Below are 14775 nucleotides of genomic sequence, written 5' to 3'. Positions count from 1 at the left end.
GCAAATATCTACTCAGATGGAACATCGATTTATGAATATAACTGAAAAAATGAATAATATTTCTGATGATGTTTCTTCTCTTAAAAAGGACATTTTTGCTGTTAAAGATAATGTCAATAAATGTTTGAATTTAGTGGATACAGTTCAAGATAATTTTAAGAAAATGGAAGGTGCCTTTCCAGTTTGCAAGGATCAAGTAGAATGTAATAAACAGAAAATAGAGAAAGTGGAAGATTCATTCGTTGGATGGGAGATTCAGATTTATTGAAGAAGATAGACTCTCTGGAAAATCAAAGTCATCGAAATAATGTTAAAATAGTGGGAATTCCTGAAGGAATCGGGGTTCAGATCCATAAAAAAAATTTAAAAATGGATTCTTGAGACATTGGGATTGGAGTTTTTTTCCAGAAGGTTTGGAGTTGGATAGGGCTCATAGGGCTTTAAGGAGTAAACCATATCCAGGTCAATCACCACGAGCTGTTTTGATTCGCTGTCTAAAATATCAAGATAGAGAAACTATTTTGAGGTAGCAGTTCAGAATGCAAGTAGATATCAATCCCTGTTTGCTGGTACAGGGAAATAAGGTTTTTTTCTATCCAGATCTGAGTCAAGAAATTATTAGGAGATGTAAAGAGTTTAATTCTGCTAAAGAGGTGCTTTGGAGAAAGGGTTATAATTTTTATTTTAAATATCCTGCAGTTTTGAAAAAAATTTATGGTAATTTTCAATCACAATTTTTTTGAGAATGATTATGATGCTTTAATCTTTGCTCATTCTCTGCCTGATAGGGCTGTTGAAAGGCACTCTTCACCTAAGAGGATATCTGAGAAAAAGAATGGAAACGGGAATGGGAATCTGTCAAAGAGCTTGATTGATATTGATGATTTGTGATATTGATGAAGTTTTGGGATTAAAATCAATGGGGCTGTGAGCTAATTTAGACATCATTTTACGAGTCCGATTTGGGGTAGAGAGGTCGCTGAAGCTTTCTGAAGTCGTCTGCCACCTGTGGGGGGGATTTATTTCTGTCTACACCAAGCTAATTGGGGAGTTACTACTTTGTAGTGCTTTATATAAAAATATTTTTTTATTTGAATACATTTAATTTTGTTAGGGAGGGGTTGGGAACTGCTTTGTTTAGTGATCATTTATAAAGGGAAGCTTTAAGATTATTTTTTTTATTATTAGAAGAGATAGAAAGAAAGGGGGGCTTTTAAGGGGAGTTTTAAGGTTTTTTTTTAGTTAGAAGAGATAGAAAGTTAAGGGTTTTTTTGTATTTGTTTGACATTTGATAATAACGCCTAATATAAACTTTGCAATGTTTAATGTTCAGGGTTTAATAATCCGACTAAGAGGAAACGTGTTTTAGCTTAGATAAAAAAGATGAGAGTTGACATTGCTTTTTTGCAGGAGACTCATTTAACCGAAAAAGAACATTTGAAATTGAAGAGGGACTGGGTTGGACATGTATCTTCATCTTTCTTTAATTCAAAAGCAAAAGGAGTGGCAATTCACAAGAAAATACCATTTGACCTTGTTTCTTTGTCGGAATTAGTTGGTCGTATTTTAATGATTAATTGTAAATTGTTTGCTGACCCATGGTCTTTATTGAATGTGTATGCACCTAATGTTGATGATGAACAGTTTCTGTCTGAAGCTTTCTTAACTTTAGGTCAAGCTAAGGAGAATATTTTGATTGGGAGGGTCTTCAATTGTGTGTTAGACCCATTATTGGATAAATTTCCAAAAGTTGTGAAAAAATTGAAAGCAGCTGTTCAATTGGTTTCCTTGATGAAAGACCTGAATTTGATAGAGGTCTGGAGAAGTTTAAATCCTACTGAGAAAGATTTTTCATTTTATTCTTCACGTCATGATTCATTTTCTAAGATTGACTTTTTTTTTAAGCATCAGCACATTTGCAAGCAGGTTTTATTCAAGCTTTCTTTGGTGTTTATTGCTTGTGTGGGGCCAGAAGTTAATCAATATTTCACTGGAGGTTTAATGCAATGTTATTGAAAAAACCAGAATTTGTAAAATTTATTAAGGATCAAATTGCTATTTATTTAGATTTGAATAAGAATACAGTTAGGACTAATTTTATTGTATGGGATGCTTTAAAGGCATTTTTACGTGGTCAAATCATTAGTGATGCATCAAAAGAAAAGAAGAAATTTCTGATAGAGTCTCAGTTGTTGGAAAAACAAATAGTAGAGTTGGAAAAGGAATTTCAGAGGAATTCGACAGAAGATAATAAGGCTTTTTTGACAAAATTGAAGTTAAAATATAATATATTGCAAACTGACCAATATGAACATTTGATTCAAAGATCTAAGCAACGTTATTGTGAGTTAGGGGACAGAGCACATAAAGTCTTGGCATGGCAATTGAAAACTGAACTTCTCTTGAACTTGATGGAAAATTTCAGATTCTATGACCTAAACAAACTGCAAAGTTATTGAGCTCAATTACTCAAACTCACCCTCTTCAGACATACCTATCTGTATTTACCTGGGCTAGATACAGGGGGCCAAAAAATCTGACATTTCTCTCCAGCTGGGAAACATCTGTTGAAGCTCAACTATTCAAATTCAAGATTATCAATATATGACTGCAAATACTGTATATAACCAGATGAAACAGTGCTTTTCTGGACACGTGAAAATAGAGTCATAATACATTTCTCACACGGCACATTTGTTTTATATAATATGTGATTTATTATATATTTAAATATTCTGGAATCATTGGAAAAGTGACCCAAGGTTACAGAATACCATTCATCAATCTCACACCCTGTGAGAAAAAGCTATTTCCCAGCCTGGTAGTCCTGATTTTGATGCTTTAGTACCTCATTCTTGATGGAACTGGCTTAAAGATACTGTGTACTGGATGGAAAGGGTCCTCAATAATTCCTTGAGCCCTAATTAGACAACATTCCTGACAGATGTTTTAAATAAATAAAAGGGAAACCCCTATGATCTTCTCGGCCATTTTGATGATCCTCACGTTCGAGTTTTACTCCAATGCTTTCCAGTTACCATACCACATAATGATGCAACAAGACAGGACACTCTCAGTTGTGCTCCTGTAAAATGTTGTCAAAATGAGGGCCAGTAACCTTGCCCTCTTCGACTTCCTTAGGAAGAGTAGGTACTGCTGCACTTTCCTAATGAGGATGTGCTGTGGGTTCCAGATAGGTTGCCTGTTATATGCACACCAAGGAACTTAGTGCTCTCAACTCTCTCCACAACAGAGCATTGATGTGTAGTGGAGAAGGTTTACATTCACCCTCCTGGAGTCCACAATTATCTCCTTTGTCTTGTCCATGTTGAGATTCAGGTTGGTGTTCTTGTTCAATTGGCAAGCCTCCCAACCTCCTTTCTACAAGCTAATTCATTATTGTTGTTTTATTTTCTGTAAATCTGATTGTTTGAACTGAATCTGGCCGTGCAGTCATGAGTCAGCAGCATGAACAGTAGCTGGCTGAGCACACAGCCCTGAGATGCTCAGCGTAATGTGATGAGAATTTGCTGCCAACATGGACTGACAGGTCTTTTAGTCAAGAATTCCAAAATCCAGTTGCAGAGCGGGGTGTTGAGTCCCAATGAACAACAGCCTAGCCTATGAGACAACATTCTCTAAGTGGGTGAGGACAGGGTGGAGGATCAATGCTATAGCATCATCTGTGGACCTTTTTGGATGGTTTGTAAACTGAAACAGGTCCAATGTCACTGGAAGGTATGATCTAATTGGTTCATTACCAGTCTATCAAAGCACTTCATGTTTGATGAGGTCAGTGCCACTGGGCACTGTTAATTTAGCCCAGTTAATTTGCTCCTTTGGGCACTGGATGATGCTGGCTGCTGCAATGAGATGTTGAAGATATCTGTTAGCACCATTATCAGCTGGGTTGCACATTTCTTGAGTTCCCGACCAAATATGTTATCTGATCCTGCTGCTTTCCATGGGTTCACCCAGGATAGGATCCTCTTCATCTGGTGATGCAGGGCTCCTGTTCTTCAGTGGGGGAGATGGTATTTTCCTTGGTGTCACATCATTTTATTCCTCAAATCATGTATAGAAATAATTCAACCCATCAGGAAAGGTGGTATAATTGTCACTGACATACAGGGTTGACTTCTCACAGTTTATGGTTTAAATACTCTGCCACTTGTGCCTTAAGTTGTATTACATATTGGGTTCTGGCACCATACTACCCAGATTCCAAAACATACATTTTTAATTTAAAAAAAAAGGAAAAATAATTTTCTGAAAGCTTTTTGAATTTCTCTCCAATACAGAGATTTAAGATAACAACAAAAACAGTTTTAAACAATTTCAGAAATTAAAAAAACTTATTTGAAGGGCAAACGTGAATAATTAAATTATTAGATTTTTCTATAAAATTAAATAGGTGATAGTATAAGTAAGAAAATTTAACTTTACTCAATACAGGACTGACTAGCACAGCTTGTAAGAAAGAGGTGGACTCCACAATGGGTAACATCTGCAATGAAGAGGCTCTGTCACTGAACTCCATGTGGAAAGCCAGGGCTATGTGGCGTGACAGATGCACTAACATTTGTCATGAATACACATTGTACTGATAGATCTACCCATGTCAAGTGCTTACTTTTCAGGGAGCAGCTGAATGACAACAGCTCCCTTCAGAAATGTCATCAACACCCAGCAAGATTTGGTTCCATCTCTTTCTGAAGTGGAAGATCAGCCTTGAACTTGATGAATGGTGGAATACAACTGAAAAGTCAGATGGCCTAGTTTGGTTCCAATGACTTGAATTCTGATGTACTAAAACTGGCTCTGGGCTTCTCTACTAAGAACCACACTACATGTAAAATACAAGGTATTGAAAACTCAGTGATCAAGCTGCAAACAATAATTGAGACTGCACATGTTTAGAGTATGAGCTGTAAGAATTGTCAACTAATTCACCAAATCATCCAATAGAATGGGCCTTACATTTAATATTTGTGAACCCATTGCCCCAGTGCACCACACAACCGTCTGACAATGACAATTCACAGTGACACCTTGGAAAAGGTGTATTACTTCCAATATCTGCAGAGCTACCTCACTACAGAGACGGCTCTCAGTGATGAAATTTTCAATGCATCAGAATATCCTTTGGTCAATTGAGCAACAGTGAGCAGCAATGATTCTTCCTATGTCCTTCTAAAATCTGGACAACCAACTGCAGTGGAAAACTACTAACCACACTGTCTCTACAATGTCATCCAAATTCATTGGAAGATGGGTGAACCAGTGTCAACATCCTCTCCCAAGCCAACTGTGGTAAACCATTGCTATTATGTGATTGGCTACTGACGGCTGGACATGCCTCCTGAGACTGATCCTACCTATTACCTCTTTGCATGCTCCCCAGTCTTCCTGCCATGATCAGGTGATGTCATTGGTTGTTCCTCCAATCTATAGTTAATAAAAACCTAACAGTTTCACAACCTCAGTCTTTTGTGGTAATTGATGTTTCATCACCAAAATCCACAGCATTGAAACTTCAGTTACTTTCAACCAGCAACAATGAGCAGATCTCCTCAAGATACTCCAGGAATAGATACTCAATTGCAATCTTTGTGGTGATAGAAGATAATCAGATTGGAAAAAAAATTCAAGAATATACTCAAAGCTTCCTTGAAGAAATATAGCATCTGTGTTGACTCCTGGGAATCTATACCCCTTGACAACATGCTTCAAGTGACAGAGAAGCCTTTAAGAAGGTACTGAGAATCTAAAGGTAATTAACTGAGAGCACACTGAAGTCTGCATAAACGATAAAGCACCACCTCATTGCTATCTGTCTGCACATCAGCCACCTCTGGTCTTATCTGTGGAAGAATATGTGGTATCCACAAAGGCCATGTAATACACCTAAGAACCCACAAAACCAGAGTTGGTTATATTAGATTCTAAAGGACTGCCTAAGAAGAGCTCACTCCCACCAATTCTACTTTTTAAAAAATATATAGATATTGTTTTACATTCATCAATGATATTTTAAGGTAATGAACATAGATCTATTTAATTTTTGATATAAAAATTTACTGAAATTAAGAGTAATGATAATATAATAATAATTTGAATGTAATTGTGTCACATCTAAACATTAAAATTTTATTTTCAAAAATCGCAATTCAGCTTTAAAATTGAGAATAAATTAGTAAATACTTACTGAACATGCCTGTAAATTAAGTGTCACCAATTCCGGACAGTGGATCTGAATGTGTTTCAGTGAGTCATCATCCAACTATTGGGTGGGGGGGGGGAGGAGGGGGGGAAATGCAAATCACTTTACACTTTGAAACAATACATCAATTTACAATAAAGATCTAATCATATTTGACTGGAAGCACCATAATGAATGTTACTTCCCTCATATTTTCTATTTTTTTTCCAACAAGAAGGACCAAGTCATACAAATAGTACTGCGAAAGTAAATGCAGAAAACAGCTAGTCTACTCAATTAGTATATTATTCAGAGTAAAAAGTCTTTTCAGATATTACCATATTATCTCCATGGAACAGCTGTGACAATGCTATGGCCTTATCAACATTTGCTTAATTCACCCCATATCCCTCTAAATCTTTCCTATGATTATAGGACAAATTTGGAGTCTATTGTGGAGAGCCTTGGTGGCATCAGCATCTTTATATTTAAAAAAGAAAGGCAGCTTTTCTTTCTGTCATGGACATCAGGGCCTTAGTGGACATACTAAGCCAAGGTGAATGTTACTAAGAGAGCACCTCATTCTCCATGCAGGAAAAAGCTTTGATGCATGCATCATTTGAATTACTTTTGGTTTAAATGTAACTATCACATACGACTGTATTATAAGATTTAAATCCAAATTAACCATTTTACTCAAATGATTCACTCACCAACTGAGAAGTTAAATGTTGTAATAGTTTCTATCAGCAATCATCCTTGATTCAAGGCATAAAAATATTAGGGAATCTCAAACCTGGGACTTGGAATCATTGTGCTGCCATAAGTGAAGCAAAATTTCGATTCACACTAAATGTTTTCTTTACACAAATGAAATGAACAAACATTGCATCTGTGTTCAAACCTCTCAAGAACCATATTAAAAAGCAGTCGCAATAAACATTTTGCATAACATCATCATTCATCTGAATTTTGTTGCAGCTTGTGATAGCTACATTCAAAGCAGGCATGCTGTTTAATGGCAGGTAATTGAAAAGGTTTGAGGCCATCAGAATCTTATTTGAATCAATTTAAAGCATTATAAATGTTGTATATGATTATTGATAATTCTAAGAGAAATAATATTTCTGAATTATGCACAATTGTTTAGAATTCGTGATATTACACAACTGAAGTCAGTATTGGTCTTCTTTCTTGTATTATCTCAAGTTTTCAAAATTTATCACAAAAACTGGATAACTCAAACTCAGCTATTATCACCTAATCACTTAACATCCTACACACAAAGTAAAATATGAAAGTCAGTCTGCTAACACCATGGTTGAAGTAAAAACACAATGCTGGAGAAACTCAGCAGGTCAAATAATGTCCATTATATAGCCAAGATAAAATCTTTGATAAATAAAGGGCACTGTTTGACCTGCTGAGTTTTTCCAGCATTGTGTTTTTATTGTACACACAAATATTGTCAAAGAAAGTAATAGTCAACAGTTCAAAAATAGCCACTTCCTCATTCAAACGTGTTCCATTTAAACACAGTTTGAAATCTGCCAAGATTCACCATGGCTGCAGAGGTAACATCTGAGTTTAAGTGTGGAGATAGAATCTAAATTCCAGGTCGAATCCTGGTCACCTGGAACCCTGGCTGTTGTTCACAGACTAAGGTTCTACGCTTTACAACATCATACCAGCAAATGAATAATCAAACTCGTGGATTTGGGACTCTGCTCACCTCTTTGCAACTGGATCCTCAACACAAGACCTCAATTAGTATAGATTGGCAGCATGGCCACCCCTTTGCTGACCATCAACAAAGGCATCTCAAGGCTAAATACTTCATCCCTTGCTCTATTCCCTCTGCACTAACAGATGCTTAGCCAAGTTTGGCTCCAACACCATCCATAAATTTGCTGATAACATCTCTATTGTAGGCTCAATAACAAATAATGACAAGTCAGAATATAGAATGGATATTGAGAATCTGACTGTGTGCTGCAAGAACAGTAATCTTAATCTCAATGTCCGCAAGACCAAGGATATTACTATGGACTTTACGAAGGGAAGGGTGAGGGACCATGCCCGTCTTCATTCATGGGATGATGGTGGAGAGGATTAGCACCTTTGAGTTCATGGGAGCCCACATTTCAAAGGACCTTTTCTTGAGTAAGCACATCAAGGAAATCTTGAAGACACACCAACACCTCTATTTTCCAAGTAGTCAAAGGGGATTTGGCACTTAACCAAATATTTCATCAAACTTTAAAAAAAATGCAATGAAAAGTATAGTGATTTGTGGCTTCAAGGCCTGATTTGAAAATTCAAATATCCAGGAATGGAGGAGGCTGCAGAAAGTGGCAAATATAGCTAAGTCCATCAAAGGCAATAAATACCTGTCCAATTAAGGCATCTACGTGAGACGCTGCCTCAACAAAACAGCCAATATCATGAAAGATTTCCATCATCCCAGTCACCACTTCTTGCTGTTACCTTCAAGCAGAAGGTAGGGAAGCCTAAAATCCAGTCCCTCAAGATTTTTGCCCAACAGCAAACAAGTTCTCGAATCATTCCAAACTACCCTAAACTTGACCATAAAAAAAAAATCTATCTGCACTATTGAAACATCACTTTCTTCTTGCACTAAGCAACTGTGAAGATTTATTTATCCTTTTATATTTATAATTTTTTTTCTGTCTAGGCTTTTTAAAATTCTTAAATTAAATTAATATATTTAGCACAATAACAGGCCATTTTAGCCCAGGAGCAATCCAATTAACTTACACCCCCTGTACGTTTTGATCGATGAGAGGAAGCCGGAGCCCCTGGGGAAAGCCTACGCAGACACGGGGAGAACGTACAAACTCCTTACAGAAAGGGATTCCAACCCTAGTCTCGATTGCTGGCACTGTAAAGGCACTTAGCTAACTGCTATGCTAACCATGCCAATTATTCTAGTATTTTAATTTTTACCACTGCATTTGGTGTATCTTATGTACCTGAGTAGCAGGTGCAAGCAAGAATTCTGATGCATCTGAACATTGTACTCATGCATATGACAATAAACTCTCATTCAAATGCACATTCTCAATGTTAGAGAAGTATCAGAACCAAGTGCCTTTAATAAATAAAACTGAAATGAGAATTAGAAAAAAATGCTTACTTGAGATTTGTCACACCATGCACAAATGAAGATGCTATTAGTTGTTGAAGACAAATTACATAATCCCAAGGGCATCACAGCAGGTGCCTGCACTGAACAACCTTTATAATAATCAATAATTATCCATAATTTTTTTATTCTATCATTAGCTAGCCACCTCAACTGGATCAATGATTGGGGCAGCAAAGTTAGTGTAATAGTTAACGCAATGCTGTTACAGCACCAGCAATCAGGGCCAGGGTTCAAATCCCTTGCTGTCTGTACATTCTCTCCCTGTCTGCGTGGGTTTCCTTCAGTGTCTCTGGTTTCCTCCACTGTTCGAAATGGACCAGGTGTTTCAGGTTAATTGGGAGTAATTGGGCAGCACAGGCTCGTGGGCTGAAATCACCTGTATGTCTAAATTTAATTTAAAATTTAAATTTAACTGAGTAAAATGACCATAAGCTGGTGAAAGGACAAGTATTCCATTGCAATGGCTTTGTCTTCTTCCTCCCAAAGTATTCCCTCCAACTGCCAGATATTTATCAGTTGTATGATGTCAGACTCTACACTTTCCTGGATGGAGGTAGCTACCACAAGATTCAAGAAGCTCAGTGTATTCTGCTCAATCCCGAATGTTGGCTAAATTTGGCTTCAATAAGCACAAGTTACAGGACAATCAGAATTCTCCACCTTCCAGATCTGCAGCACACATTACTGATGGGACAACAGAGAAGTAGGTGCTACAAGAAAAATAATTGCATCCCGGTTATGTATTATTTCAACTTGGAAATATACAGGTACTCCCAACTTATGACTGTAATCAGGACTGAAGGATTGGTCGTATCTCAAAATGAACATGTCGGAAATTTGCCTGTGAGCATGGAGTACAAAAGTCTTAAGGCAAACTTTTTAAAATCATATCTTTTTTTAATTGCAGATTTGACAATAACAACTTAAAGCTTCCTGAATTTGTCGATCAACCTTGGCGAATCTTTCCACATTCTGGTCCATGCTTACCTTGTTAGTTGGCACCTTGGAGTCCTTAGGCTGTGCGCCGTCATCTTGATTCCTCTGCGCATGCATGAGTCTTCGGTTGGCACATGCATGGTGGGTTCGCGTACTGGAGTTAGAATGGTCCATGCATGAGAGTTAAGCACCCTAACAATATTGAATTCGTGCCCTTAACACTCACAGGCACCAACCGAAATTCAATATGCAAACCCACCACGCACACGCCAACCGAAGACTCACCCACGTGCACATGAATCAATTTGACCACACCAAGCCTACAGACCCTGGGATGCTGACTATCAAGGTAAGCACACACATTTTGGCTCTGATGTGTCCTATATTCCTGTTATAGTTTGTCAAATACAACATAATTGATGTACATTTTATATTTTTTCTTTATTTTTTTTAAATTTTCGATCATACGTGCAGATGGACATGAGCCACAATTTGGGGAGTACCTGTAGAATGGTTCGTTTATTGTCAATGGCCAAAATAATATACTATGACCAAATTAACCACAAAGAGATGCAGATCCTGGAGGCAAAGCATCACAAGACCATCATAAATATATTAAAAATATTCCTTCACTGATAACCAGTTGTATAATTTCAATTTTTATCTGTGAACACATGAATTCTCTTCCCAAAAATGCTGTGGAGATTCACCCAATATTTTCAAGAAACAACAAATTATTTTTAAAAATTAAGTAACATGGGAACAGGGCAGGATAGTTTCAGTCAAGATCTAATTTTCAAGGTATAAGGGTCTGAATAGTGTACTCTTGCCCCTATTACCTCATATCCTATCTAATAATTGAATCAGAAGGCACAAAAAGTAAAATTCTTTTCCACAAACATTGTTAAAAAGAGCCACAAGATGCATTCTACTACATTGCAACACTATTGACAACATTCTTTCACAACAAGTGAACCATGTTTTATTAACTAGTTCATCAAGTCTATGTTAATGAAAGGATAGAGAAGATCACTTCATTCCCTTAACATTCAAAAAGCTATTTCTTTCTTTGAATCCATACGTCAACAGAGTCAATGCAGCCTTCTCTGAAAGGGAATTTCAATTCACTACTTTCTGGGTGAAGAATTTTTTTCTTCCTCTTGTCTTGAAAGGCCAACAAATTCTTTTTTGAGCTGTGACCCCTGGTTCTAAACACCCCCAACCATCAACTCTGCATTAATCCTGTTGGGCCTATTGAGAATTCTGGACACTTCATATATCTTTCTCCAACTCTCAAGAACGGTAATGCCTTCATACAATACTTAAATTATATTGTTTAAGCTACTGAGAAAGGCACAAACGAGGAGGTTTACTGAATTGTCACTATATTGTAACAATACAAGCAATAAATTTGATTGGGGAAAAAAGAGTGAAGCTCTCCCATAAATTCCAAGTTATCAAATCAATCCACACAAAAAGAAAACTGTGGAAGTTGAATTACTGGAAGGTCCAGATATGAAATGAAGGAATTTGAAATAATTGGATGTAGAGATACGAAATAAGATATTGTACAAAACCAAAGTAGATTTTTCAGAGCACTATCTCAGAAGGTTCAAGCCATATTCACCATTTCACAAACCAACTGCAAGTATTCACCATTTCACAAGGAAACCAAGTATTCTCTCCCTGTTGAATACCTAACACTGCTTTTTTCAACAAAGTTTAAGAAGCCATAATGTTGTCAATCACAGCTGGCAAGTATCTAAAAATGAGTATAATATTAAAGAAAATATTTGACTATATTTAAAAAGAAACTGTGATTGTTGCTCATTTCTGTTTGGTGGTTATCGATAACTGAATTGAAAATTTAATAGTCAAAACAGACATCAGCTTTGGTGATGTTAATAACAGCCTCAATGGGTCTCTTAACGTATGACAGAAACGTTTAAAGATTAAAGTATTTTTTTATTATTGTGGATGAGTTGATTATCGTAATGACCAAAATTGATCCTGAAATAGAGATTGAAAAGATATTCTCTCTCTCTCTCTCTCTCGCTCGCTTGCACACACATGCACAAAGATTTTCAAACAAATTTGGCCAATTTTTTCTAGCATTATCAAATGGCTCCGAGAGCCTAATTAAAACTGGTCATTAAATAAAATCGATGTAAATTTGAAGGTATCGGCAGTGACTAATATTGAGAATGTGTATTTTAAAATATTCAACTTTATAGATCAAGAGAATGTTCAAAGTTGCACAAAAATTGAAATATTATCTAAACGACCACAAATTTATGAATAACCAGAAAGTCGCATGTTTAAAAGAAACTAATGAAAACTTTGAAAATGATACCGGCATATAAGACAGCATTAGAGAAGTGATTCTTCAAAATGTATATGTGATTCACAAAATTGTCAGTCATCATCTCTAATGGTATGGCAATATATTTGTTTGTGAAGTCTGAATGGATGGATCAGGAAGAACAATTATTTCAAAAATTGGCAAATGAAAATTACCAACCTGAGTGCACCCTCTTAAAAACATGGCCTTCAGACCACTACATCCTCCCACTAGAGCCTCTATGCCATCCTTGGTCACCTGATCACACCAGGAAATGTTTAAATGCTCAAGGTTTCGATTACCCTCACTGAAAGGCAAAAAAAAATGTAGCTCAATAAAGGTTTCATTTAGTTCATATTCAAAAGTTAATTGATGCCTCAAACTTTAAGTCATTAAGCCATGCACACTTTTTGAAATCACTTCATATCCACATGTCAATAAGACAAGAAACAATCATCATCATAACACAGCATTAGATTGTCACTTGTGCAATAAAAACAGGACATTATTTCCTATTGTGGTAAAGCTGCATTACAGGGAAGAGTCAGGTGTACCTCAGATACACTAAGAAAAATGTTTTTTTGCGACAAAAGAGACAGTGATAACTACCTGTAATATGAATTGCCTTGGTTTACTTCAATTAACAGTGCAGTAAATTTCAGTTAAATTGCCACACGAATCTTTGGAAGTGCTGGACTGTCAGAACCTCTGGACGATTGGATGTTATCCACTTAATCTTCCAATACTTCTAAGATATCACATGGCAGTCAAGATAAATTTTCCATTGAACATGTATGAGAAACATAAATGGTCAAGTTTCAAGAAAGCTGAACACAGAGAGTATAGTGGAAGCATGGGAACTGGGGTCCCAATGTGTCCTCACCAATCCCACCCCCAGGAGTCCAATGAGCCAAATGCTGAATAATCTGGATTTCTGAGCAATTCAACAGCAATCAGATTTTTACTGTATAACTATTTCAGTCACCTGCTGTACGTTTGGTTGAAAATCTTCATTAAACTATTTTATGTAAGCCTATCATGTTTAAATATTGGGATTGTGCAAAAGAAATGTTCAATCCCTTAAGCCTGCTCCTCCATTCAACAAGGTCATGGCTGATCTTCTGATTGTACACCTTTTTCCTACTCCTTTCCCATGATTCTTCTAATCTCCAGAAATATACTCAGCTGTTTTGAATGTGAGCTACGACCAAGCCTGCTCAACTCGGTGGATAGAGAATTCCAAAGATTCACCAGTCCATGATAGAACTTTTCCTCTTTTCAGTTTTAAGTGATCTACACTTAGTTTTAAGACCATCGGTTCTAGCAAGGAAAAGATCTTCCTTGCATTAATCCTGTTAGCCTTCTAAGTATCTTGCATATTCTAAAGAGGCCTTGGCCAACTCAATCAACACTTATTTGACAGTTCCACCATTACAGGAATCAGCTTGATGAATCTTCGCTGAATTCTCCCTATAGCCTGTATCTTTTTTTTAAAAAAAGGTAAGGAAACTAAAATTGTTCACATTATTCAAAGCAGACTATCGCAGCCTTCTTGGCATTTGAAATTATGTAAACTAATAAGATATAATTAATAGATCATTAGTCCATAATTTATTAATATCAGAACATTCAAATAATTTCTATTCATGAGCCTTTACAGATGATGGTGACAGGTCCCTTACTATTTGAACTCAAGTGACAGAGACAAACTCAAAAAAAAGGAATTATAACTGTACATTGACAATTATTGCTTATGGGGCAATGCTCAAGTTTGCATTTGTTTTATTTATTTATAAATAAGTCAAAATCAAGTCCAAGTTTATTTTCATATGTACTGAGGTACACTAAAAATAAAGTTTGTTTTGTAAGCAGTTCAGCTCATCAACCCATAGTACTGCAGCAAAAACATACAGCACAAAGCTAGCGGTCAGTTAGAACAGAGTAATTACTCTTTTCATGTGAGGTTCACTCAGGAGTCTGATGAAGGCAGTCCTTGAATCTCATGGTGCATCATACATTAATGATCTGGATGATGGGGTGGTAAATTGGATTAACCCTAAAATAGGTGGAATTGCAGATAATTAAGAAGGTTTTCAAAGATTGCAGAGGGATTTGGACTGCTGAGAA

The 14775-nt window shown here is 36.5% G+C and overlaps 1 protein-coding gene across 13 annotated transcripts in view; it reads right to left on the bottom strand.

Annotated features, from left to right (window-relative positions):
• fbxl2 (F-box and leucine-rich repeat protein 2) overlaps positions 1-14775 on the bottom strand; it is a 322097-nt gene that overhangs the window by 142654 nt on the left and 164668 nt on the right. For all 13 annotated transcript variants that reach the window (XR_011352113.1, XR_011352112.1, XR_011352110.1 and 10 more), the window contains 2 exons: positions 12829-12955; positions 6209-6283 (listed from right to left, as the gene is read on the bottom strand). Coding sequence is in view for 8 of the 13 variants with exons in the window: in XM_069920739.1 (XP_069776840.1) it covers positions 6209-6283; positions 12829-12955 (202 nt within the window). In the remaining 5 variants the exon portion in view is untranslated. The remainder of the gene's footprint in view (positions 1-6208; positions 6284-12828; positions 12956-14775) is intronic.

This window comes from Narcine bancroftii, chromosome 2, assembly GCF_036971445.1.
Source record: "Narcine bancroftii isolate sNarBan1 chromosome 2, sNarBan1.hap1, whole genome shotgun sequence".
Lineage (NCBI taxonomy): Eukaryota > Metazoa > Chordata > Chondrichthyes > Torpediniformes > Narcinidae > Narcine > Narcine bancroftii.
This window is presented reverse-complemented; position numbering and strand designations above follow the sequence as displayed.